At 44.0% G+C, this 27,839-nt stretch overlaps 2 protein-coding genes across 14 annotated transcripts in view; both read left to right on the top strand.

The window, feature by feature from the left end:
• The first annotated feature begins 6,222 nt into the window (after positions 1–6,222).
• On the top strand, positions 6,223–14,892 carry GGCT (gamma-glutamylcyclotransferase). 2 transcript variants are annotated; one of them, XM_037383810.1, is made up of 5 exons: positions 6,339–6,426; positions 7,466–7,603; positions 9,852–9,997; positions 12,711–12,846; positions 14,731–14,892. In XM_037383810.1, exons 2-5 carry the CDS (start codon positions 7,583–7,585, stop codon positions 14,878–14,880), a joined length of 453 nt encoding a protein of 150 aa, XP_037239707.1. In that variant the 5' UTR covers positions 6,339–6,426; positions 7,466–7,582; the 3' UTR covers positions 14,881–14,892. The 2 variants fall into 2 exon arrangements, with proteins under 2 accessions (XP_037239706.1, XP_037239707.1); XM_037383809.1 differs by lacking the exon at positions 7,466–7,603 and having other exon boundaries at positions 6,223–6,426.
• Positions 14,893–16,838: 1,946 nt separating this feature from the next.
• NOD1 (nucleotide binding oligomerization domain containing 1) overlaps positions 16,839–27,839 on the top strand; it is a 29,214-nt gene continuing 18,213 nt past the window's right edge. For 2 of the 12 annotated variants that reach the window (XR_005103702.1, XR_005103701.1), the window contains exons 1-3: positions 17,105–17,451; positions 24,646–24,976; positions 26,890–27,064. Coding sequence is in view for 9 of the 12 variants with exons in the window: in XM_037383799.1 (XP_037239696.1) it covers positions 24,761–24,976; positions 26,890–27,064 (391 nt within the window). In the remaining 3 variants the exon portion in view is untranslated. Of the gene's footprint in view, positions 16,926–17,104; positions 17,467–23,479; positions 23,671–24,645; positions 24,977–26,889; positions 27,065–27,839 lie in introns of those variants that run through there. The other 10 variants (XM_037383804.1, XM_037383802.1, XM_037383798.1 and 7 more) reach the window with 9 other exon arrangements.

Below are 27,839 nucleotides of genomic sequence, written 5' to 3'. Positions count from 1 at the left end.
GGGACAAAGGATTTACTCTTCCTTGTTTCTCCTTGAGATGTGCCTGTAGATGGCATAGGAGCATTAATATTCTTGCCCTATCTTCTCTGGAGATACAGAGCTTGCCCTCAGCCTGCTCTCTTCCCTTCCTGGTTTTGCATCACACAGCCAGAGTGAGGAAGACACTGCCAACCCCTTAACCACAGGCAAGTATCATGCAGCTGTGCTGGACCAGGTTTTGTTGCTGGTTCAAAGATCTGCTTACACAGAAGAGCAGAGCAATGGTAAGCCACAGTGTGAGCTCAATCTGCTGTTGTCACAAGAAGCAATGCTTGAGGGTCAGCCTCTCTTTCTGATACACAGGGATTTTTCTGGTTTAGCTTATGTCGTGCTGAAATGAGTTTAAAACAAGTGAAAAAACAGTGCCATTTTTCCTCTACAACAAAAACATCCACACAGGCCACCAGCCTAGTGGAAGGATTGAATTAAATTTACTCATAACTGCTACAGCATTTCTGCCCAAAATCACTCAGTAGGGATTCATACCGTGTTTTGCAAGGTCTGTGCAGAACCAAGAGGAGCAGTACAGCCAGGGCCTGTTTTAGCATCCATGTCACATGCTTCTGCAACAATTCTAGCACTGCTTATGCAAACAGAGGAATGCTACTGCCTTTCTCCATCCCAACACCTCCCAGGCCATAGCTTCCCTCAGAGCTCAAGAAGGGCAATGGTGCTGCTTCTGGGAAAGCATGTGGCTGTGAGGAATGTTCCTGTGTGGTGGCTGGAGCTATGCGATGTCTTCCACAGGCTGAAGGTTAGCAGCACAGAAATGGCTACAGACATGGCAGTGCAAAAGAAGTACCAACCTACTTCATGTGAAATACACTGCAGGGTTCAAATGTAAAGCCATATGGTTAATAAGACAACTGGAAAATACCATCTGGAACTGAATTTATACAATACATTTCCTGTGTTGAAAGAGAACAAAGGGTGAAAGAAAACAAGAGTGCTCTCAGCATATGGAAGGTAAAAGGATGGGAAGAAAGCAAAGGAACATTAAACTGTAAATAATAATAAAAATTAAATATAATAAAAAAATAAGAAATAGGTTGTAAAATGCACACTACATAGCAGAGCTGCCTATAGACAGCAAGATACAGCCTTTTCATCTGCCAGTCTACATTCAATAGTCATAACTTTCATGGGGAAAAAAATTCTCAAGTACCCGACAGGCCCAAGAGACAACCTGCTTGGTATTTGGAGAGTCACAAGTCCCTGCCAGAGGTGGATGGCAATGCAAACTGGTCCTGTGAAAGAAGCAATCACTTCTGCGGTGGGAGATGCTAATGCACCTTGAGCCAACAGGCCACCGAAACGTCACACTGACAAACTCCTCTTGACACAGCAAACTAAAAGGTTTCAGTAACAAGGTAAACTATTTCAACAAAATCTCCTGTAACTGTTTGCTTTGTATAACTAGAGAATTGCTGTAATTCAGAAGAGCTTTACAATGAGGGAAGTAAAACACTAGGTCATAGGAAAGAAGTCAGATTTTGAACGTACTTACACAAAGACGAGCAGAAATCCAACATTAAGTTGTTCCCACTGCACATTCATATACAAGACAAAATACTGGGCCCCGAGTACAGCCTGCGCAGTATAACCCAGAATTCCTCCTTTGAAAATTGATGTAATATTTGGCAAGATTTTCAAACGAGTTGCTGAAGTCACACCTGCAAGTACTTGTAGGTCTGTGAGCAGAGCAGATGCCCTCACAAGCCAAACCTAAAGCCAGCTGCATGCCAGGACTGCAAGCACCAGGATCTGTTTGCGAAAGCTCTCTCCCACTTTTCAAGTGTCCAGATTTCATGTGCATCAAATTTTTAGCATTTTTTACAAATAGATCCTATATGTTTTTCCCTCCAAGAGTTAGAAAGAGCTCAGGCAGCAAGAAGCTCGTCATGGTCTGTCTGTACAGAACTGGGCTCTAGGAAGTGCAAGCAAAAGCACAACACACTTTCCTCCTTCCGATATCTGATCTGGAAGGGGGATTCACGTGGCTGGCTGTCCCTTCCCTTTGTCCTTTTCTCCACCCCAAATGGCACAGACCATGAAGTGACATCTCAGGACTACATTGAGTGCACAACAGCCAGGGAAAGCTTGGGGATGCCTCAAGAAGGGCCCAAAACTTGCTTTGGCATTGGACAAAGCCATAAAAAAAGGCAAGTGAATACATGCACAGGACACAGCCACTTTAATAGTTCACCTCTTCTAAATGATCACCCACGCTATTTGTGGAAACATGTAAAAACAGAACTGCAAAATGAACGATGGATATTGCTCCTGGTCAGCTGGGTTATGAGCCCTGTGTGTCGGTGGCTGTTCTGTCAGGAAGGGCAGGCAAGGAGGCTGGGTTTCTGCAGGACATTGTAGTCCCTGTTTTGTAGGGAAGGAACAAGCACAGCAACATCAGGACACCTTGTAAAATCATTTGCATTCATTTGCATGAACATGAAATCTCTGCAGACCCACAGACCTTGCACACTGTATTAAGACGCTATCACCAGCTGTAACCATCTTGCAGCAAAAAAGGTTTCATTTCAACGAAATACTAATTGCAAAGGACATCCTGCTAGGGGTCCTCAGGGAGGAGAGAAAAGCAGCGGGGAGGACTGCACACACGGTTCATTTGCATTAGTCGCCCTTATTATTCCTCCAGGTTCTCTTTTTTTTAAAAAATAAAATCAATTAAAGCTCACGCTGTGACAATCATGGGATGGAGAGGGAGTGATGGGGAGGCACACTGAGTGACTGGCAGACATTTCAGCAGGTTTAACTTACCCCACTACATCTTATTTTTTCCTAATTTCCTTTTTTCCCCCTCCTAAAAACTTAAGTAGGATATGCTGAGGACTATATTGCATCTAGGGATAAAAACCTGATGGAAACAAATTCCTGCTTTCTTTGCATAAATAACGCTGTTGATCTCCTCTGCAGACAATGCACAAATAGCTGTGGATATCCAGAGCTTTCCCCCATGTTTGGGAAGCTCCCAAAGAGAAGGCGTATTCCTGACTGCTTACTCTGCACAGGTTTTGTAGTTATATCCAAGGGGAACAATGCTGCCAAATTGTTTGGGGCTTCAAACTGGTTAACATAGGTCTCATGTCAGCAGCTCTGAAGATAGCTTTTGACTCCAGAACAGATTTAATTTTTAAAAAACAGGGTTTCATTTAACAAACTCCTCTCCAGGAGGGTTGATTTTCACCTGAAAAGGTCATGAACCAGTAGAAGTGTGAAATCTAGTAGCACCACCAAAGCTCTGCAGGTTTCTACTCAAATTGCCAGAGGAACCCCTCTTTTTCAATTGGAAACTTGGTTTCAAAGCATGGTCTGCCCATAGTGCCCAAGTATTTTCCTATGCACATACAGCCATTTGGCCGTGACTTGGAGATACATCAGCGGAAAGACATCCAAAGCTTTCCCTCTAGACCAAACTCACTTCCGTGCTGCCTCACCATCAGACTGGCCACACTGCACTACTGGCACCAGGGAGACCCAAGCTGGGGCCCCTCCTAGGGTCATACCTGCAGCATGCCTCAGCAGACCTACCCAGGGCTTTCTGTCCCTTTTCTGGCTCATAGCAGAAGTATTCTTCTTCCATCTCAGGCCTGAGAGTATGAAAACAAACAGCTGTGCCACCTCACAGTGCTGTGGTGAGAAGCTACAGACAATTCAGAAGCTGATTTCTAGTGAGCATGAACACTGGCCTTTGCACCTTTTTAGCAATAAAAAACTATTTTTTTCTTCTGACAGGTTTCAGAGTTAACATTTCTGCTTTAAAGTTTGCTTTGCATGCTCTGTAGGCTCAGGAGACCTCACCTCTATAAGCTGTTCAGTGCTCTCCAGAAGATATCGACCATCTCAATGCCGACTGGCTCAGAGCATGCAGTGCAAATTTGGGTGGTCTAATCAATTACAGCTTTAAGATTTTGTTAAAGAAGGGCTTAATAAAATATATTTTCCAGATAGTTTAAAGCCAAAGCTTACTGTGACACTGACTCACACCAGCAGTGTCAGCCCTTCCAATTCAGCTCTCATGTCTGTCACCCTCATGAATAGCTGAGAGGCTCAATGTGCTGTTTCTAAATTGCCATGGGCTGTGCTGGGGAAGAAATGGGCTGCAGAAGTGCAAAGTGATTGACTCAGTTCAATTAAAAAGTAATCTAAACACTATAAATCTAGGTCTTACCCCAACAGCATGTGATTTAGCATCATGCTGTATCTAGAATAAGCAAGACCAACTTACACTACGCACACCAAAACTACACTCCTAGAAATACTGGCTACTGCTCCTGGGTCATAGAATAGGCTTGGTATTCAGTACAGGCTATAAAAAATAGAAATGTCAACACATTTTAATTTGAAAATGCTTTTTGGAGGGATTAAATACTTAGCCTTGCAAGTGACAGTGTTTTAAACTGACTCTCCTTCCATAAATTTGACTGTAATTTAGCTGACTACCTTTGCTAATGAAGGTTTTCACGTGCACAAGCCCAGCCGTGAGATCAGGGTCTTGGTCTTCTCATTTGTCAACCAACTGACTCTGTAATATTTAAGTAAGTCTTGCATGAAAAGGGACACAAGTTTTAGGAGAAAACTGCTTCTCTTTGTTCAAAATATACATGCTTTTTGAATGAAAAATCATCACAGTAATTCTTGAAACTCTGTTGAGAAAAACTGGCATATTTTGTGCAGAATGTTTTCAGTGATTTTAGAAGTGTTATGAAAGACTGGGTTGATTGGTTTTTTTAGAAGGTTGTTTTGAGATCGAAAAGTAGCAATTGCTACGGGCTTCCCTACAATTCCTACAAAAGATTTTTTTCTTTAGAAAGAAATATTCACCTCTGCTCACAAGGGGTAGCTTGCAGCAAACCCAAATGGGTAGCACAGCATGCACCAACATGCCTCTCCTGTGGTATCCCTGCTGCCTCACAGCCATCTCTGCCTCTTTTCTTCAGACCAGCGGAAACTTAGCTTTGAAACCTCTTTTTCCGGTTGAAATTAGCCCATGGTACAGAAGCTGCTGGAAGAGGAGAGACACTTCTGGTGGCGTCCACGTTTCCTCAGGGAAAGGGGATGAAAAGCATACACAGAAGCAGATTTTCAAAAGGTATGTTCAGCTACTAGTTGCTGTAAGGACTGAGAAAGTCTTGCTATATAATCCTATGACCTGTGTAACAAGTGAACACGACCCTTCCCTCTCACCCTAAAATATTTAGTCCTATGTAAGAAACCCCCTAAAAATGGAAAATTGCTAGTCAGGAAGGATCAGAACAACATTTATCACTTTATGTGTTTTATGATGAATCTGACTTTGCCCACATCTGCATTGGGAAAACTAAAGCAGGGACTGAAATGGAGCACTGCACACATCATGAAAGGAAGGTGCTGCTTCAGCTCACCTGCTTGTTGCTCTGCCCTCTGTACTGCATGGGTGATGATGTGCCCAGAGAGGCCAGCGCTGCACTGCCAAGGATCCTGTGTGGAATCCTGCACGAGCTGCCTCCCTTCAGGAAGCCAACATGGGCTAAGGGCTACTTTAACTGCATTAATGAACAGTGCCTCACCATTAATTGCTACACTATTCTTAACTCTGCCTTCCGTGGCTGTTTTACTGTATCATATGTATCTATACATTGCTTCAAGAGCGAGCGCATGGGGCAGCCAGCAGCAAGGCCTCCTCCTGCCCCATTCGAGCACCACCATGCCGGGGAGCAGGGGCACCGCCTTCACGCACAGCTGTGCCACCCTGCCAGCCCAATCTTCCCTACGCTCCCGGCCAGGGCAAGCTGCGCTATTTCACTCTCTTGGGACATATTTACAATTTGCCGCTGTTCACACTTCTCCCGGAGCCGGGCAAGATGCTCTGCAGCAAAATACACTGGCTGGAAGCCAGCAGGGCCCGCCCCCCTCGCCACCGCGCACACGGGGCCGCGGGCTCTGCTCGCTGGCGGCACCTCCCACCACGCCCCGGAGGCCAGCCCGGGGCGGCGGCTCCGCTCCCCGCCGCGAAACGCTCGCCCTGCGCGGCCGAACTGCGCGCGGCCCCGCTGCCGCCTCAGCACCCCGCTCTGCGTCGCACCCGCGTGACGCAGAGCCGCCCCGCCCCCCACGACACAGCACCACCGCAGCCCGCCTCCACGTGCGGCGGAAGTCGCGGAGGGGGCGCGGCGCGGGCACCGGCCAGTGGCGGGCGGCCCCACCCAGGCAGCCGCCGGCGGGCGTTAAAGCGGCGGCGGGGCCGGGCCGCGCTGCGCCGGTTGCGGGTCGATGGAGCCAGACGGCGGCTGCTTCCTGTACTATGGGTACGGCAGCAACTTGCTGCGGGAGCGGCTGCTGCTGAGCAACCCCTCGGCGGCGCTCTGCGCCGTGGCGCGCCTGCAGGTGCGTGTGGGGAGCGGGGCCTGTGGAAGGGCGCTTGCCCCGGTGCGGGGCCGCGCCTGGGCCGGGCTGTGCTGCCTGCGGCCGGTGCTGCAGGCCGACCCGTCCTCCTTACCGGTAGCGGGGGCGGCCGCAGCACGGATCAGGTGGGGGGGGTGCCGTCGTCCTTAACGCCGCGGCGTGTGCCGTGATGCCTCGGGCTGCCAGCACTCGGGGCCTGCCGCCGCAGGCGGGGCTGCCTTAGTCCCGGCGCGGCGGGTTTTCCCTTACTGGGCTTAACCAAGCCTGTACGGCTGCCAGCCAGCACCCCACGCGTGGCGCGTTATGAGCCTGGCGTTACGAGCGGGTGCTCAGTCGAGCTTACAGGACAAGTTTCTGGTAGTTCTAAAGGCACGGTGCTTCCCTAAAAATCAAAATTCCTCCTTCCCTTCTGCCACACTGGTTGCAAGCGAGGAGCCTTCCCCGTGCCGTGTGTCAGGCGGGATGCAGGGCACAACTGCAGCTGGCGCTCCCTGCATCCTGCCAGTTCTTCCCTGGTCTGGGGTTATTAAATGTTATAGTACTTCAACTTGGTCTTGATGCAGGCTTGGAAATATGAGCTTGTGCTCATTAAGCTGTGGACGTACAGATCGGTACAACTGCTCCTTGGAGGAGCAAAGCATAGACTGATGCCGCTTAAGGATGATGTGAAAGTTCTCTTGGGGTAACTGGCAGGAAAGGATTTACCATACAGTGTATGAAGAAGTTCCAAAAGCTTGTCATTAATAACCTCCCTATAGCCAGATACTTGGTGTCTCTTGGGACTATAAGTCTGGCAGCTGAAGCCTGCTCCTGTAAAGTGTGAGGCACTTACAGGTACCACTGAGGAGCTGAACATGCTGAGAGCATGGCACCTTGCAGGATCGGACCTTGGAGGCAAGGAGGAAAGCAGCAGTACTGTGTGCTTCTCTTTCAATAAAAGAAAGCCCTATGCTTCAGCTTTCCTTCTGGGCTTCAGGTAGATTTTCAGGTTTCACTGTAAACTTCTTTTGTCACGCTGCAGGTTCAAGAGCTGGCAGTCAGGCGCTAGGTTTTCTAGCTGGCCTTTGACTGGGCGCTGTGCTTCCCCCAACAGTGGCTGGCTTCACTCTCTTGCTTCAAGCTGGAAAATCACTGATGCATGGGAGTGAAGAGCACAAAGGCTGGAGCTGTTTTCTGTTAATTGCTCTATGGTAGTACCACGTTGGCTTAAAAAAGGAAAAATAGCTTGTAAGCAGAGTACTTTGGATGCTGAACTAGAGTATTAAATTAACCTCCCTCTGTTTTTACTTTTTTAAAGCTTTGTTAATATTTAGCCAAAAGCTGTGAGAAATGGGATGTGTAACAAGCATAGGAAGGCTATTACGCTGGTACTTAGAAGAAGGGCCAAAGGCCAAGCTCTTGAGTCAAGTATCTAGTGTGTTTGTTCCCCCTTCCCTGCAGTGCCTGCTGCAGTTGCTCACATTGCTTAGCATTGGGTTTCCTCCATCCAGAATTGGAGTTAACAGCACTATTTCTGTGCTGTCTCTTGCCCTTTCTGGGTGGTACCTGATGGTTTTATACACCTCCTTGCAGGTATTCAGTGCGAGTCAGGTCCAAGAAAATGTAACTGGAGCAGTAAAATAAAAACTGGTGCTTTTTTTTTCCCCTCTGCTAGCACTTGTCTACATCTGTAACCTCAGTCTGTAACTTGACTGGTCTGTTTACTTGTGTGCTAATTACTCAGGCTTGACTGTCTGCAGGGTCTAGTCCAGAGTCATCCTCATACAGTAATCCAGTAACTCTAATATTGCAAAGCCATTTTGCAGCAGTTTGATGAATGGTTGATGACTAGTGTGACTAAGTAAATATTTTTCTAGTGAAATTAGTTCAATGGAGGACACTTAATGGGAAAAGAAAATGACTATTGATGGAGTAAACAGTATAGTTTTGCCAGGCTGCTGGTTATCACTTACACATAGACAAAAATATTTGATCAGTGTTCTGATCAGTGCATTTGTTCTGTGTGTTAGCCTCCAACTGCTCAACTTCTGCAACCTTTTTCCTGTATCTGTTAGGTACATGTGTCTCAAAGTGAATATTTTTAATTTAATTAAAAATAAATTATTAATTTATTTTATAAATAAAAATAATAAAATTTTAATTACAAAATAAAAAGTGAAAAGAAGGTCATGTGTCTCAAAGTGAATATTAATAAGTATGCACACATATATATTTCAAATCAAAATTATAGCTTAAAGCAGGTGATCATAAGAAATTAGCAAAGCTGTTGTATAGGTTTGGGGTTTATTTTTTTGTTCTTAATCCTTTTTGCGTTTGCCGGATTTTGTGGTTGTGATTAAGCAGGTAGTCTTCCTTCAAGTTTGTTGGGGTTTTTGTTATTTTTCTTTCCCTTCTCTGCTGCTAGGGAAGAAGCCACAAATTGGCTAACAAGTAGGAAAGGAAACCAAGTGTATGGAGTCAGATGGGAAATTAGACTAGAAAAATGCAAACGCCCATTATTGTCTTTTGCTTATACAGTAATATTTGATGTAACTTGTAAGAAAAGAGATACTTGATTTCTAAACAAATGTTTAAACTTGCAAACACTTGAGTAAGTTCACTCAAGGAGGCATATACCTTGACTTAAAAATACCTAAGAATGTTCCAGTTAAGTGATGAGATGGCAAAAAACACTGGAAAATACGCAGGATGGTATTTTATAATTGGGCAGTTCTATTAGTGCATGAGGACAAGACCCAAAGCTCACTGTTTTGTAGGCTTCTTTACCCTTGCTATTTTCCTGGACTTTGCATGGTAGCATTTAAGTCCTGTAACAGTACCAAGAGCTGCAAAGGAATGGGCACCAGGTAGGCATGTCTTCTGAGGAACAAGAAGATGGCAGTAGTCAGTTCCCTCCTTTGTGGCACACCCCATGCAAGCGCCCTTCAGATTGTCTAATGGGAGGCACATTAGCAATCCTTTCACTGCCAACTTGGACAAAAGTCAAGCTGACGTTTCTTCAGCACTATTGTGTTTATGCAGAATTGGGTATGTGTGCTACCCTTGAAAAAGGGCTACCTCCACTTTCTTCTAGCTACCACCACTAGAAATTGTTAGCTAGTGTTTAGGCCAGACTGATAAGAGGTTTGGATGTTGATCCAGGTCTCTGCAGACCAAGACTCTTCACCAGTAGTGCTCTCTGCTGGACCTCTCTTCCCTTTGTCACAAGGCTGCCATTTCTCATGGGGAGGTGGAGAAGGCTGACTGCAGCCCCTCGTGAGAGAGAAGCTGTATCAGATCCTGCCTATCTGTTCTTCCTCCTGTGGCTCCAACTGACTACTTGCAGACTTTTAGCTGCCCCTTTCATGTCAAGAATAGCCAACAGCTCTTAAGTGGAAATTGATTCTCTGCATTGGTTTCATTTGCAGGATTTTAAGCTCGAATTTGGACATCATCAAGGCAGGACAAGTTCTGTCTGGCATGGAGGTACAGCTACCATTGTTCAGAGTCCTGGAGACGAAGTATGGGGAATAGTATGGAAAATGAACGCTAGCAATTTAAGTTCACTGGATAAGTAGGTGACTTAACTTTTGCTGTCTTCTACTACTTTAGAGAGCAACTGAAAAAGTAGTAGTTAATTTTTGGTAAAGAGCTTTGTGGAAGCTTTGGTGTTGGAATCAAGATGTTTTGGATTTTAATATGTGAATTTCACTTCACAGTATGTGTATTGACTTCTAATGCATTTGTGATTAAAATGTCTTTGTTTTCGAGCTAAAGCTACTTAGGGGTATTTTAATAAGGAGTGGATCTTGATTTGAAGCAGACACATTGGTCAGGCTCCTTTTTTTTAATTCCTGTCCCTTAAATGGCTCTAAACTCTGTATTTGTCCTGTGGCACTTTTCCCATTGCTTTAGGGAGAGTTTCCTTTGAGATTGACCTTGGGTTTGTCACCATACATCTGTAGATTCCAAACGTAGTGGAAAAGGAAGGAATGAGGACAAGACTTTACAGAAGAGAAGATCTTTAATACAGACAAAGGGTCCTTTTGGGGAGGTTATTTTGCATGTTGTCTAAGGATTCAAACTTTTGTGAACTTAAGGTAGATCCAAACAGGGAGCTGGGGTGGTGGTGGTTCTCCCTTTGACTGGGAGAGGCTGCCTGCACCGTTACAATGTATGGTGGAGAATGTTCTCCCTGTGCCTGGTAAGACAAGTCTAAGGCAACCTGAGCAAGTTGTTCCCAGGCTGAAGTCTGGAGGACCACCTAGGTAAACAAACTGAGGAGTAGCATAACTTCTTGCACGGTCTAAGGTAGACCTTAGACTAAGCTCTAAGGACTTAGAACTTAATCTCCAAAACTTTGGCTGGTATCATGTGCTTATTGCAGCTTTTGGGATGTACCTGCACAACATGGTACACAAGGATTGTTTGTTCAGAGCAATTAATCTCTGTCAATTAATTCCAGTAGAAATGTGGGCTAGTGAGGCTAAGGTGGCAGGGCATATTAAACCCACTGAAAGCACTGTAGTAATACAGTTCTCCTGCCACTGGTACTCTTACAATTTTGGTTATGGCTGCACCATGCTGCGTAGACATGTCCTTATAACCTTGGCCCTGAAACTTGGAAGTTCCAGCTTGCTTTTTATTGCCTATAGTGAACCTGAAATACAACAGAAACTGTTGCCCAAGTTCTGTTAGCACATCAGGGGAATACGTGCTAACAGAACTTTCATGTCCTGGTTGGGAGTGTTAGTCTGAAGCAGGAGGGGCATCTAGTTGGTATGCTTCTGGTTGAGGAAAGCTTCACTTGTCCCAGCTTTGTCATCTCCCGAGTTCCTCCTCTGTTGCTTACACTAGCACTTCCCTCCTGCCTCCCTTTCTGCTGACTTCTACTGAAATCTGATCTAGCATGCTTTCCTAAATCATAAACTTGACAAGTATAAAGATCCTGTCTTACAGCATCTGCTCTGATAGTAGCACTGTGTTTCTCCCCACTATGGGGACAGTGGTTTGTATTTTGATTTCCAGAAGTGCTGTTTACATGCTGTAGAATGATAAAGAAGTTTGTGCTTTGTTATCCAGAAGCAGAAAAGGGAATGTGTAATTGACACCTAATATAGTTAGTCAAAATACTAGTAAAACAGTGTAGTATATGGGAGGGGAATCTTCTGCTTAGAGGACTGAACTCTGGCTTCAAATGCATTTTGGTGCTGTCTATTGGTCAGATATATTTTTTTTTTCCCTCTGTACTTCACAAATCTAAGTTACAGACTAAATTGTGACTTTTCCTCAGATGTCCTAGCAATGATTGTTACTGAACTGTAACATTTTTCTTGCTGTCACACACCTATGTAATTTATTTTGCAGTCTGTTGGCCTTGAATCTGCTTCCAGTCTCTACTTGCACTTACCTACTTATGTTAACATACTTACGTATGTTAAATAACTTGAAATGGCAGTAAGTTTTTGAAAGAAAGATAAGATGTCAAAATGGTATTTTGACAATTGGCATTAAACCCCATGTTATCACTCATATCTAAAGCACATCTGAAGTTGATTGTGCTATAAAGTCTGTCTTGTATCGCTTAAGCTTCTCATCTACTTCTTACTATTTCCTCAGACTTTTATTGGTGGCTAAATGCCAGTGGTTAAAGACAAGTAGCTTTGTTCTTGAGTTTGGTTTTGTTTTCCTAAGGCAGCATGATTTTGCTAATAAAAAAGTAACAAAATGTTCTTTGCCCTGATTTAGCTCATTGCTGCTGTACAACTCTTGTGCAAATTAAAGGATGTCTTGGATTATTCATTGGAATGTGCATCACAAGTGTTGTGCAGAGTTTCCCCTTATTCAAATTTAACACAGTGGGCAAGATAAAACTTCGATAGTTTCATTATCTGAGTGGAAGGTAACAAATGATATGTGCCTTGCTTGTTAATTCTGATAATCTTGGTTGTGTTTCTCTTGCAGATTACCAGACTTGCACAGTAATTAATTCATAAGGAATATTCTCTCTAATGTTGCAAGTTAACCACTAGTCATCTTTCTTACAGAGCTGAAATGACAAAAGTGAATGCTGCTGCTTCTTTAGAAACTTATTTTTGGATATGAAACAAGTTTGCACAAAAAGTACTGGAATATGTTTTGCTTTATTTGCTTTTCTTTAAGCTTATTAACAGCACAGACCAGTGCCCTGCCTTGAAATCTGTTATAATGAATGCATATGTTTAATTGCACAGTTTGTCTGAAAGATGTCAGCTATTTGGCATGAAAAGAATATATGTCCTTTACAGGCAAGAGGGAGTTGAAGATGGCATTTATGTCCCAATAGAAGTTAATGTCCATACTCAAGCAGGAGAGGTACTAGCCTGTCGAAGCTATCAGTTGAAGGACTATGTCTGTGGTCCCCCTTCTCCTCAGTATAAAAAGGTAGGTGTGTGTCGCTGTAATTTAGGAGGAATGAACAGAAATATATAATGCAGTACTTCTGTCCTATTTAATAATGCTTTGTTTACAGTGGATGGAAGGCATGACTAACTCTAATGTAAAGGTATAATAATGTGGTGTGTGGTACTGTAATGATGCTCACAGAAGATTTCTAGCTCTTAAAAGGCCTGCTGAATCAGTTTTATTTTTTGCCTTAGCTATGCCTTACATGAAGCCTTTAACTTGTAAATTAGTTATGACCGACACAAGGATTTCTGAAGGATGATGTTTACATATATGCAGCAATTCTCTGAAAAATTAATGTAGTCCACTAAAAGGACAGAGGGAAGCTTCTGTGGGGAGAGTACACCACCTGGCTTGTAGTCTTAAGGACACATTATCCTTATTGTCTTATGAACTTATAAAAAAGTTCATACCCAAAAATAAGCTGAATACAGAGTCCACCTGCTGCCTTTTACCAGGTGCATCATCAGTGTATCACAGTGTATTCCAGCAACACTGCAGGGTTCCCACCTGATGGCTGGTGAGGCAGAAGTGTTTCAACACTGTTCTGCAACACACCGACTTTATAGAGACACATGATCCAGCCACGCAGCAGGCCTGACCTGCTTAGCTTGTGAGATCTGATGCAGGCCCAACCTCTGGTACAATGACTGCATGTCTGGAATTGTGCAACTGTAGATAGACATCACTGTAACATGTTGACTTTTTCTACCAAAAGCAAAGAAACAGGGCTTAAGCTTGTTAAATCATAAGCATAACACCTTCTCTGAACTGAGGAACTCACTCCCATGAATCAGCTTCCAGGAGCATAGCTAAGGCCAGCTGCTGCAGGACTTGTGAAGAGAAAGCTTGCTTAGAAAGCAGGCTCTGCTGCTTCACAAACCTCCTCCCTGCCAACCTGCTTTCTGTCAAGACAGATCTTCACTAGTATACTGTAAGAGCAGATATCCAATACTGGCAACTTCAGCTAAACATTCCCTGCTGCTGTTGTCAGGGTCAGTTGTTACTTCTCCTCTTCCCTCCCCCCCCCCCAGCTCTTAAGTTAACCAGGCAAAAATTAATCGGCCTAAAAACTTAGTATAGGTGACTGCATTGGCGTACAGTGATGTGCATCTATCTACTGTTCTGTACTTTTTGTGGCAAAGGTCATCCTTTTTAGACACCCTATCCTTGAATTTCCTGGCTGTTGAATGCATGAAAGAATATTTACAGTAGTGTCAGCTTTTAAAATCTGCATATTTATCTGTTCATTTCTGTGTGGGAACTTGCTGGTGTCTCTTCCAAGCCTTGGCTCCTGAATCTTCCTCTTTCCCTTTCACTGTCACTTCTTTTCTCCTGCACCAATACTTAAGTTTATTTTATATGTAGAAGGAAAGCTGCAGTAACAAACTCTAAGGAATCTGTGCTTTTTCACTAAGTCTATGTTTCTGTTACTACTATAACCTGTCTAGTTATTCAGTGTTGTGCTTTGGATTTCAACAGCTTGGTTTTAAAACTAATTCCAGTAATGTATACTGTGTCTCACTTAGATGTGATTCTAAGGCTGGATAAAGGCATAAAAAGTAATTCTCATCCTCATTGGAAGAAAGAATGAAGTAACTGAATAACAGCTTAATTGTACAGACTTGTGCAGATTAGTAACATTTCAGAATAATTTTGTTGATACTCTTTAAGGTCTTCAGTGGTCTTCCAGAAGCCTTTGGCTATCTTCTAGGTACAAAGAGCATTGTTTGGGATTAATTCTCTTGTTACTGTGTTTCTTCCCATACAAGTAAATGTTTGGAGGAGTCTGTCCTTTCTAACACTATTATTGAAGGCTGCTTTTTTCTCTCCCCCCCCCCCCCCCCCCCTTTTTAATTGTAGGTTATCTGCATGGGTGCGAAACAGAATGGCTTGCCAACCGACTATCAGAAGAAATTAGAAGCTATTGAAACTAATAACTATGCAGGGCCGGTGCCAATCATGGAAGAGATTGAAGCTGCTCTTAAAACAAAGAAAATAAATTCTGCATAGAATACCTCTGCACTTGCTTGGCCGTTCACCTTTATTTAGATACCTCTCCTCACTGTGCTGCTCAGCAGTTTCTTTATTTATCAAGAAAAGATGAGTTTGCTATGCATCTACAGTAAGCCATTAGGCATAATTTGCAGTCTGAATATACCAACATTGGTAACTTCTTTGTTTTGTATGTATAGCTTGAGTACCTACTGAAGTTTTTGTAGATTTAGAAATTATCTTTCTGTAATTGTCATGCAGTGCTGCATGCAAATTTTTGCTTTGTCCTGTTTACTGACCTTTTCTAAAAGAAAAAGGCCATCTTAATGAGTACTGGCATCTATTGCCTTCTGAGAAGTAGGGGCTGCAGGATCAGGCCCTTTGTTCTTAAATGTTGTATACACAAGTATCAAGAATTTCAAAGATTTTTTTTTAGATATAAAGTAGACTCAAACCTCTAAACCCTGACTAAACTTTTTCCTCTGCTGCTTTTCTTAATGGTTTAAAGCCCAACCTGTCTGAAGCTATAGAGTTCCAATTCCTGTTTAAAAGAAAGAAAAGTAGTATTTTTTTGAACTATCTACATGTTTTTAAATGTTAGTCCAAAATGCAACCCAGGCAGGCCTGAAGACAAAATACAGCAAAGGATGTCATGCAGAGTATAGTGGTCTTCTCCTTTCTATGTCTAGTAATTGTCATAGGTGAACTGGTTAGGTATAACGAACAGATTTCAAAGAACTTAGATAATGCTAAGTTGTTGTTTTTTTAAAAATTACCTTTCCGACTGGCTTGTTGCTTATTTAGGCCTTGGTTTCACGTTCAGTGAAATCGGGAAGTCTCCTTCCTGTGAGGCCTAGTGCATTGTTTCATGGTTTTGTTGGTCTATTAAACCCCAGATAAAAAGACTTGGCCTCCTTAATTTTTTAACAATTTTTTCCCCACAACTTTGACAGGTCCTGCAAAACTGGAAGCTCTTGTAAGGTTTAGAGTCTTTTATCTTCATTGTGTTTGGCAACCCCTGTAGTTAGTCTGTGGGGGACATGGAAAATCTGACAACCTGGAAGATTCAAACAACTAAACTTTGGCTTATCTTCTGCATGGTGTATCACACGGAGGAGTATAAGATACAGCCAATGTCACTGTGTGACTCTCAGGGGTCCTCAAACCTTTTAAACAGGGAGCTGGCGTTCCCCCCCGGCAGGGGGGTTCTGTAAATACAGGGGGCTGGATTGAGGACCCTTGGGGGGCTGTATCTGGCCTGTGGGGTGTATTTTGAGGACCCCTGCCTTAGATAAACAAATGACAAAGTAACAGACTTACCATGTCTTCTCTGCATAAAATTTTTCTGTAAACTTCTAGTGATGCATAGGTGCTGTCCTGATGTCATAATGCTTGTTTCCAGAGTTGAGCAGGGTGTCTGCAAGTAAAACATGGTGCTTTCTATATAAGCACTGTCTAGTCGGAGTAAATAAAGCTGCACTTAGCACACCTCTCCCCTGTCTATTCAATGTGTGATTCAAGAATATCAGTGTTGCTTATGTAAGCATAAGCTGGTGACATAGGAATGTAACTGGAACATCCATTGGCTATTTGCATTTTTTAAAGGATATAATTTTGGTATGGAGGGCAAAACTACATATGAACGCATGCCTCGACATCAGCACCACTTCTTTTGCTTTACCCTTACCCTGCTTCTCTGGGCTTTGAAATGGGCGTTTTTCGAGAAGAAAACAGTACCTTGACAGCTCCTTGGGGGGAACCGAGAGAAGGCAGCGGCCGCCTCCTGGGGAGGAAAATGGCGGGAGCCCCTGAGGGCTGGGGGAAAGCCTCCTTCGCCCCAGGCGGGATCGCTGGCACCTCTCGGGGGAGGCGGCCGCCTGCCGTGCCGGTGGGGGGAGGAGAAGACGGCCTCCGTGAAGCAGGAGAGGCCTTCGGCCATGCCTGCGTGGGGAGCAGCCGCTTCCCGCCGGGGTGGAGCGACCGTGTGCGGGGCGGAGGGAGGCAGCCGTGGGCCGGCTGGCGCTCCGTGCGCCCCCCCTCGTCTCCGTCGCTTCGCCGCCGCGGTGAGTGGAGGGGAAGGGCAGGGCCAGGGGCGGGGGAGGGTCGCGGCTGGCGGCTGCGTGCGTGTGGGGGCGGCCGCCACGTCGTGAGGAGCGGGCGGCGCGGCGGGACGGGGGCCCCGGGGTGTGCGGAAGGGGGGCGGTAGGCGGCGGGCCCGCGGCTGGCGCCGGCAGAGCTGGGTTGGCGTAAATCGAAAGTTTCTACTTTCCGTAAACCGCAGTTTCTGTGTTACCGCGTGAAGGGCTGCGAGGTGGAAGGGAAGGGCTGCGCCCCGGCGGCTCCCGCTGGCGCCTGCCCCTTGGTGAACTTCCCGCGGTCCCGGATTGAACGTTTTGGGACTTTTTTCGTATTTCTTCATCATGGGCCCCTCCCGCCTTCGGGGAGGAGGTTGCCGTGTGGCAGGCGGGGTGAGGCAGAGTGAGGAGCGGGGCCGGCCGGGACAGGCAGCGGCACCGCCGCAGCTCCTCGACGGGGGAAACAGAGCGAAGCAAAACACGGCGACGCTACCAGGCACAAATACTGTTAGAGGTGCCGGCCGGTGATGTAACTCCCGAAGGCCGTCGGGGAAGGGTGGCGAGGGCCGGGCGGGCGGAGGAGGTGGGAGGGGGCGCCCCGCGGCCGGGCGGGAGGCGCCGGCTGGAAGGTGTCGCTTACCTGCCCCCGCCTCGCCTTTCCCGTAAGCGACGGATAAAACAGTTAAAAAAGCCCCTTCCCTGGATTAAACCAGACCGAGGATCCGCATCCGTGCGCTGACTCACGCGGGAGCCGTGTGGGCCTCGCCGCTTTGCCTCACTCAACGCGAAAGGCGCCGGGAGAGGGCGGGGGGCGGCGGGGGGCCGCGGGGGGGCGGCGGGCGGGCTCCCTCCCGGCCGCGGGGCTGCCGACACCAGCCGCTAACCCTGTCCCCCCCCGGCCCTCGGGCAGCCCCCGCTCAGGACCCCGTTTTGCTGGATCGATGGATGCGCAGGCACAGCCGAGCGGCGGCGGTCGATCGGTCGGTCGGTCGGCAGGTGGAGTGGCAGAAACTAACTAGGGTTGCTGCTAATGGCCATAACAAAGCTGGGGAAGTAGCGCCGGGAGAGTTGCGAATATGATTCCATCGGTTGCAACTTTAATTCGCTGCAAGTCGAACGTGAAAATAGTAAATAATTGTAGAAAAGCAATTCCATTTTTTTAGATACACCGGTAAATTGTTTCCCCTCTCCTCCACTACTTAAAAACGTCCCCAAACGTTGTATATAAAGTTCTGTTTCTTTAAAAGTAAGCTGTTAGGAGATGTAGCAGCAAAGCCTGTGAGGGATATGAATATTTCTGTAAAAGCCTGTGCCTTTTAAACAAAAGCTTGTCAGTTTACCAGGTGGCGGCAGAAATAATTTCTCCTGTGTTCTTTTACATCTGTTGCTCTTCAAGCAACTAGGGATGGCTACAAAAGCTTGTGCTACAGTCAGAGGTGGGGGAGAGAGGGGGAATCACTGAAAGATGCTGATCTCGGTGACCGCGGGGCACTGCAAAATCGCATGAGTTGTAATGGATTTACCCTGGTGTGATGTTAATGTATGGCTCCCAGGGCATTTATTGATGTACATCATATCGATGGTGCTAGTTATATAAAGATTGTAAACTGGGGTATGATGAGTGTTTTAACTCATAGATACAGAAAATCATTTAGGATCACTACAGGGACTCCGTACAAGCTCTACCAATGCTCCATTTGTGCTATAAAAATAAAAGGCTATTTTTTAGTACCTCTGGGAAATATATTGCATTACTTCTCATCAAAACATGGAGACTTTTTGTGTAGTATATGTGCCTGTTTGGTTCTCATCTCTATAAATTTTTTACTGTTCTTGAACTATGTAAAATAGTTGAAATTCTTTTAAAAGTGAGAGCTGCTGTGTGGAAATCCGTTCTGTCTTACTCATTTGTTATAGTCAAAGACTGGCTGCTGTGGCATGTGTGAAATAAGATGTGGAAAATCAGTCTCTTTTCTGTTTCTCCTGGTGATAGCAGAAAATTGAGTTTAGACTGGCTTGACTGAGTCTGGATTACCATCATTAATGAAAAAGCATGGCAAAGTCTCCAGTTCTCCTTTTGCTGTAATGACCCAGCAGTGGGGTGGCTGGCACTGTATAATAGCTTTTTCCAGGAAACAAACCTGACTTGGAGACACAAGGAGCACAGATTTTCATGTGAAACAGAGTACTATTTTCATACAGCCACCTCTTGAAGAGCAATTGCATTTTGAATACTATGGACAGCAGGCTATGCCAACAGGGACTCTGCCTGCCCTGGGCTGGCACAGAGGTTTGTGTGTGCACTTTGCTGTGGTCCTGCCAAAGCCAGCTACTAGGTGCCATGAAAATCCAGAAGGTATTCCAGCAACTGGCTGTGGATAACTAGGTAGGTGGCATAGGACTTTTTTTTTTTTTACCCACAGTTGATTTAGAGGAATATTTTTTGTCAGAATAACAAGACTACAGAAGAAGTAGTATTGACTGAGTTTTCAGCTCTTCAGAAATACCTGGCTTGATCTTAAATCAGGTGCTTTAAGAGACAGTTGTTAATTAATTTGCTCCTTGTATTGCCTTTACTGCTTCATCCTATGTAGTCTCCTTGGGAGGAGCTAGCTTAATGAGGAGTGAATTCCCTCGCTCACCCAAAAGTGGCAATGTTTGTAGCTATTCTTTATGATACTTCAGCTCCTTTTTCAACAGCATTTACATTTGGTAAGACCTTGTGATAAACCAGTGTATTCTTCACTGCCAGAAGACTTGCAGCCCTAGAAGTTGAGCAGGCATAGCAGATTTTTTTAGAAGAGCAAGGAGATCTTAGTGAAAAGAGGATGTGAGAAGGGCAGGGCCAGGAAAGATATAAATGTATATATGCTTGCACAATGCTGAGAATAGAGGGAAGCCAGAAGAACCACTAGATAAAAGTGCCAGTGCCTTTAGGCGGAAGCCATCAGCGCTACTGCAGCTTATTGACATGGATTATACAAAACCTTGCTGTGAGCACTGGTATTTTTACCATACCTCTTACCATGACAAATTTCATTTCCCTTTTTCATTTCCCTCCTTATCCCTGGCCTGATCCCCATCTTGCTTCCTCTTCGTTGTTCTCAGTTGTGCAGGCTTATGATGTGGATCTCTTGCCACGCTTGCTGTTGCTTCTCATGTCACTTCAGCCCCCATTGACGCTGCGTTTGGCCAAGGCCCAGTCTTCTCCTTTGCCTTTACAAATGACAGATGAGCACACTCCTCTCTGGTTTCGTTTTATTTCTGCTCGTCTGGTTTTCTGTATTTCTTCGCTTCACTGAAGCTGTTGTCCTCAAATGGCTAACTGAATTTCATCTCAACATCACGTCATTCTCTATGAGTAAATAATTAGTTTCTTATTTTTCTTCTCAGGAGCAAGATTCCATTCTGTTCCCACATAGGAAGCTTTTCCCTTAAGAATCTCTCCCGTTATCTCCCCATACTAGACTCCATCCTTTGCCCAGTTATGTGTCTCGTGGTCTTTCCTTCCTCCTTAGCTGTTTCAGCTATTGTATCAAGCTTGCAAATCTTTCCCTTTCTCCCTGTGTAAATACCTTTCAGTGTACAAACTTGAATGATAATGCTCGTTTCTCTAAATGTGTTCACAAGCTGTTGCTGTTAGAACAGGTGATTTGTTTTTACCAAACTTAGCTATGCTTTAACAAAGGATTGTAAGAACCTTAAGGTAGCTTTCAGAAAAAATATTTTATTTATTAGCCCTTTCAGAAATGGAACAGTTCCAGAGATGAGGTGGTAGTTCTCAACAGTGGATTTCTTAGACCTTGGTCAGTGCACTGAGGTGTCTCACATTAATGTATGTCTCAGTCTTTTCTATCAGCGTCCCCATAACTGATGCCACATCAGTCACAAGAATTGCACTGGAATTGAATCCAGCATCTGGAGTCCCCAAGATAAGGCAAAGAACGTGATATGCCCTCTGGCAAGGAAATGCTTTCAACGCATATGTATAAGCTGCATAAGCATTTACCTTTAAACATACAGGATATGTAACCTAGCATTGTAAAACTAACAGATCCTTTAACAAGTGACTTTGTACTTAGTAACCTGTAATCCCCCACTGAAAGATCCATGTTAAAGCACTATGGAAGCTGGGACTTCCAGAAAGAGAGGTGGATGGACTTGCAGATAAGTTGGAGACCCCATGATGTCAATACATTGGCCTCGTGGTTTAAAACAAATAAAAATCAAACCACAAAAAACCTGCCCAAGCAAAACAGAACTGTGTATGCTAGAATCTTACATGCAGGGTGTTTCTCCAAGAGAACAAGCATATTTCGGGTGCTAATCAGGACTTCAGATGCTGTGCACCTAGAACTGCTACTGCAGAAGTTCTTATGTTTACTTAGTCTGAGTAGGACCTGAAGTTTCTTCATATAGCTGCTACACGTTGCTACAAACATGCACATACCTGCCTTTCTTTAACTACACCTGGCAGGAAGTCTTCATTCCAGCACCCTTTAAGGTGTTCAGCTGCTCATGTGATGTGGCATGTGGATGGTGGAAATTTCCATTTTTTTCTTATGAAGAGAGACTGATGAAAATTAATGTTTCTCTGGTACTGGGTGATACGGGGTTTTTGCCTTAAAGTAATATTGACACTGAAAATGTCACTGGGTATGACATCATGCACAGAATTCATATTTCCAGCTCTTGACTTCCCTGCTTGGCATTTTTGGCAGCTTTCTACTTTTTTCCCCTGATGCTTAGCCTCACTTTATTTTTTTAATTTTTTTTTTATTCCCCTCTTGGTTCCTCCGCTCTTGCAGAAGGGGAACATGATCCCACCTGCAGCATGCGTATATACAACCCCTTCCAGTAACAACCAGGTTCTGTACTGACTTGGTCTTAGGCAGATGCAGGGCAGACATTTGAGACCTTCTCATCCTTCCGTATTTTCCATGTTCTTGTCCTTTTGCTGGTGTTTTTTCTTTCTCTTCTTATCATCTTTGTGGAGGATCTGAAAGAGTGAAGAAAATATTTCCGTTGTTTTAGTACACATGACAGCACTTTGGTTCATTATTATGGTTTCCTAGATGTTTGTCTCAGTTCTCACAAAGTAGGAAGAAAGAACATACATTAGAATAATGTGATCCTCAAATAACCAAGCACACAGGGAATGTCAGGTAGGATGCAGTATTCTTGAAAGAAAAGGGTTAATATTTCTATGCTTGCATTTAAGGTGACTCTATCATCTTTAACTAAAACCTTGCAAAAGCTTTAGAGTAAATTATGTTTTGTCAGCATTGTTTGGTCTTCATGATAGAGTTCATTTATGGAATGAGCTTTCGGTGAACAAAGATGTGTACCAGTGTGACTTCTAGGAAGCTGAGTGACTCAGAAATCAGCTACTTTTTCTGGTGGGGTCATGTGAATGGCGTGATGAAAGTTGATTTGTCTGAGCTGATGCAGTCACTCATGTGATAAGAAAGTCAGATCATTTGGTTACATTCCCTTTTGGCTGAAGGGAGTTTTACATGTTTCGGAGTTAGCTGTGATCCAAAACAGTTGCGCCGGGCTTTGCCTGGTTCTCAGCTTTGGAGGGCTCTACTGCTTATGCAGGTTACGTGCATCTGTGGAGTCAGCAACCACAAGTTAGGACCGGTTGGTCTCCTGAAATCAGAGGAGCTAAGCTGATTGCCCCTGTGGTTGTAAGTGTAGACAGGTAGTATCACTCAAGTGCTGTAGTATAAGCTGTGTCTTTCTCCAGCATCAAGCAGAAGTTACCTGATGCAGCCTGCTAGTATGGAAACCTGTAGAAATGGGTTTGTTCCACTAGCAGGTCCTTAGAAAGCCTGTGAGCTGGCAGGGCTCAGTTAGAGCTTGTCAAGGGAGTGCTGGGGGGGTAGTTGGAAAGTTTGCCATCACTGTAAACATCTTGGAAATTGTGAAATTTTGTGGCAGCAGAGCATTTACAGAAATGTTGAAGAAGGGCTTTGTGTTTTGTTTCTGTTAATGACTGTAATGCAGAATCTAAAACAGTCTTCAAATATCCCTTGACGTGATGAACAATAGTACATTTTAGCTGTTACTGGAGGGTGGCCAGTAATTGGTGTTGATCATGCAAATTCTTATTGTCTATGGTGGAGGTGATTCAGGTTGTGATTTTTGGCGAAAAATCTGCTTTTTGCATGGGAAATTGTATGTGCAAAGTTCGTACCTAATTAACTTATTGATGAATTGTGATTACAATATGGCTTCATGCTGCTATAATGGTATATTAATTTCAATTCAAAAAAACCCTGTAGTGATACAATAGAGAGCAGTCTGATCCTGATTCCTACTGCTTTATGCCTTGTAAAGAAAAATGGGAAGAAAAGACCACTCTAAAAAGAGCTCCAAAGAGCTGGTATAGAGAGCAAGAGTACACATAGCAACGCATATTTGTAGACAAGAGAGAGAGCAATCATGCTAAGAGTATGGTGTTTCTAAACAGCATCTCTACAGCAATGAGAGGGTTTCCTGAGCCATGTCTGATTTAATTTATCGCATTGTGTCTCTAGGTGTATGTACAGGGGCTGAGGTCAGGCATTCAAGCCTGTTGCACAGGCTTTAAATTGGTGTCTTCATTACAAGCTGTATTGTGTGCAGTCTCGTCCCTTTATGAAGATGGAGGTGTGTTGGATGCCCAATGCAGTAATGAATATGAGTTGTGACACCGTCTTCCAGGCCTAGTTCATCTTATGGCGAAAAGGTCTGTGAATTCAGTTATTCCGTGCAATTCCTGCTTATTGGAGGTCCAGATTTGTTGTGTGAATCACTAGGGATGGGTTCTTGTATATTTACAATCACTTATTTCAGTCCTTTCTGTGACATTATTATTTTTCAGATTCTGAAAAATTGTATTTTTAACTTCTATGGTTACACACCTGAATTTCATTAGATTAACCAAACTAAGCCAATGCAATGACATTTTCCCTGTTTTACATGCTGTCTGAACCAAACCAACCACTTTTGGAGGCGTCAGGTGCTCTGGGCCCTTAAGTGGTACACTAGCTCTGGAATCTACATCAGCATTTTCACTGTTAGCATCATTTTACTCTTGGTTTTCTTAACAGAAAGATCTGATCGTTGGTTTTCCTACAGTCTCACTACTGCCTTTGAAACCTGGTGCCCTGAAGATAAGTGCTTTTTCCTAGTTTAGCTAAAACTGTCCCAGGGTTCACAAGACCTCGCTTTCAGGGACAGTTACCGTACTGGCAGCACTTTATACAGGATCTATTGTTGTAACAAAGAAAATGCAAAGTGAATTGCTACTGTAAATTAATTCCTCCTACAAAATTAATTGCTATGAAATATAATTTTATTCCATTTATTTCCTTGTCTAGATATTTTTGGACAGATGCCCTGCTTTGCCTATTGAAACATGAAAAGCTAATAAAAAGTATTAAATTATGCACTAAGAACAGGCAGTTAATAAAGCAGATGCCAGTGGTGGTGTTTGAGGCAAGCTAGAGTAAAGTACTGGTACAGAAGGGAGACTGCCTGCTGTAGGCATTTTTTTCCTGAAACCTGAACAAATAAATGGAAGTACCTGAGGAAGAAACTTTATTTAAAAGTTGGCCATGGTATTACGCAGGGGTTGGAAGTATTCTTTGATGGCTAATTGAAGGATGTATCTGCTTTGCATAAGGTTTAAATCGAGGTTCTAAACAATTACTTTTTACAGGCTCGGTACTGTGAAGGGCAGATTACCTCAGGGCTAACTCCAGGCTGACTCTCACTGCAAATGGACAGTTTGTCAAAGATGAGGCTAGGTGGAGCAGCTTCTTCCTGTCTCAACTATGGAAGGCCAGCTTTGTGCTAACTTGGAGATTTCTGTGGAAAAACCTCCAGGAGCAAGTCCTCTATCCTTCATTACTTTGCTGAAGGTATACCGAGAACTTCTGGTCAGTAGAATCCGAAACACACAGTGTTTGATTGACAACTTGATTAAGAATGGCTATTTCTCCACTGAAGATGCAGAGATTGTTGTCCAGTTTCCAACTCAAGCAGATAAGGTATTCTTTTTATTTCGCTACCCAGCATAAGCTTTTGTTACTTTTAGTTTGCCACTGGGTTTTATGGGCTTATCTGGCAATTTTATGTCTCATGTCTTTTCTAACCTGTTGTTTTGGAGTTTCCCCACCCGTTCCTTCTGGACAAGTGTCTCCAGCATATCGCTTTCCAGCATGGCAGGCACTCCTTGTAATGTCTGTTGGCAGCTGTAAGAATGAGCAGGGTGATAATTGCTGTTCTGTCCTCTCAGCTGCAGGTTTGTCCTCTGATATGGAGGTAACCACATTGGCTGTTAGAGCACAGCTTACTACACTCAAGCCTTTGTTAATGTGCAGAGTATTGCAAGTAAAATCTACTTCAGCATGCTGTGGGACAGATCCTCCTGCTTTAGAGGAGGAGAGACAGAAATTAAATATTATTTTAGAAGTTAATGTTTGTGTGTTGTCCATGTGCACACCTTCCCTTCTCTTTAAAAGACCTATGTACATTGTGAATGTTTGTATGGAGAATTGATACATCCTGGCATATTTGGGGTTTTGATTAATCTCTGGACATCAGTAGCAAAAATTATTTCCTGGTCTTTTGACAGGAGAAAATTATCACATGTACACAGTTGCTCTTTGCATCATGACTTAAAACAAATTCCTCATTCGTTTCCCTGACCAACCAGTCATGCAGCTTCAGAATAGTGTCACAGTTAGTCAGGCGAACCATCCAAAATTCAGAGACCTTGGACTTCACTGACAGTGCAGATTTTCATAAATTAACCATTCTTTCTGGCAAATTGAAATGGTAACACAATGCTCACTCTGTGTATAGGGTCAAAGCTGAATAAATGCACACTGTATGATCATCTCCATTTCTTATTGTTCAGCATAATATACATGATTGTTGTGACAAAGCTGAGGGGGAGGCCATGCATCAGGAGTCTAAGCAGAAACACAGAGCAGGACACAGTAGTGTAAGTGAAGTGGATTCTGTGGGCGCTCCTCAGGAAGGCATAAAATTGCTTTTTAGAGCACACAAGAAAAACCTCAAAGCATGTTTTTTGCTGTGCTGCATGTACCTCACCCTGCTTTAAGCTCACAAGAGACCACAGTCTCTAGAGACCTTTTGTCTGATTTTTAACTTAATTCTTCGTTCATTTATAGTAAGAGGATCCAGACATTCAAAATGGGCCCCCGGATGATTGCTCCGTCTTACAGAGGCTTTTGTACTAGGGTGGCCCAGTACTGGTTGCACACAGATCAGACTCTGGCTCACCTTTAGAGGTGATGCTTGGTCTTGAACTGCTCTAGCCACTGCCTGGTAGCCATTAGTTTTAGTAATTTTTTCAGGCAGTGAGTCCGTTATACAGGGAAAGCCTGCAAAACTGGGTTGCTGTGTTAAAAGGAAGAGTTGTAGTTTTTGGTTCTGCATTAAGATCCACAGGGAGATGCTGTCAACCCTGCTCTGGATTTGGCTGAATGACAAGTAAATCTAAATGTGACTGGAGTAGTTACCAACCAAAAGGTGAATTTTAAGGCACTGAGAAACCACCTTTTTTTATTACTATTTTAACGAGCTTGGGTTTTAAAATAAACTATTTAGTCAGGCTGAGGAAGTCCTTTGGATTCCCTCTTGAGGAGCAGTTTTTATCCATTCTGTTTCTGGTTAGCGTATGATTTAGCTACAAGTTCAGACCTTAACTTGCAGAGCCAACTCTCTTGCAACATCCAAATGCAATCAGCAAGTGAATTTTGTGATGGTTCAATTGGTTCAAAAGCAAAAAAGCTAGATTTTAATTCATGCTCTTGAAGCACCAGTTTTTATTTTGATCCCCTGTTCCTGCCCGAAAAGGATCCTGAAGCAGTCTACAAGTCTAACTGTGATAAAATGCTATGTATCAATAATCTTTCATGTGGTGTTTCTTCAGGTTCGCAAAATTCTAGACTTGGTTCAAAGTAAGGGAGAAGAAGTTTCAGAATATTTCATCCATGTCCTGCAGAAAGTCACTGACGCTTACTATGAACTTCAACCTTGGCTGGATGAAATAGGTTACATGCCTTCAGAGAATATTCGTAGTAAACCTGTGGTAAATACAGATCCAGGTAAGGCCATGCATCTACATCCCTTCCTTTAGAACTACCCTGCTATGTAGGAAGCTCTGACCAGGTGACATGAGAGTAAGAGAGTCTAGGCAGGCACAGCCAGGGTAAATAATTGTGCATACACTGTGCTTGCTAGCAGTGGTAGCCAAATAATTTAAAGACACCCTGTATAACATGAGAGTCGTGTTGATACATTGCATCCTGTTTTGCTAAGTCAAGCTCTTTCTACATTTGTCTGTGGATATATAGCACAATGGCATAACCACCTTGTGCCAGCTGTAGTATTTTCTAGGCCTCTACTACAATATTAGCAACACTGTGATGTTCTGGTGATGGCATAGCCAGTATTTCATGACAAGTACAGTCAAGAAATGAGGCAGGTTGCCCAGAGAGGCTGTGCAGTCTCTATACTTGGAGGTTTTCAAGATCCAACTAGATAAGCCCTGAGTAACCTAATCTGGTCTCATAAATGACCCTATTCTGAGCAGGAGGTAGAACTAGAGACCTTCTGAAGTCCTTTCCAACCTGAATTATTATGTGATCGTAAATGATGAGGTATAGCAAAAGTCAGAGTTAACATATTACGGAAGTAAATATTTTCCTCTTGGGAGGTTTTTTCATACTATATAAATACAAGCATTACTTTTCCTCCATCTGAAGTGAACTTTCTGTTGCAATAAAAACACAGGCCAACATTGCCCAATAACCGAATAACACAATCACTTGAAAGACAGCAGCCCCTTAAACCAGTGAATGGTGGCTCACACATTACCTC

This window comes from Falco rusticolus, chromosome 4 (genome assembly GCF_015220075.1).
Source record: "Falco rusticolus isolate bFalRus1 chromosome 4, bFalRus1.pri, whole genome shotgun sequence".
Taxonomy (NCBI): domain Eukaryota; kingdom Metazoa; phylum Chordata; class Aves; order Falconiformes; family Falconidae; genus Falco; species Falco rusticolus.
Note: the sequence above shows the minus strand (reverse complement) of the source record. Positions and strands in the feature narration are given on the sequence as shown.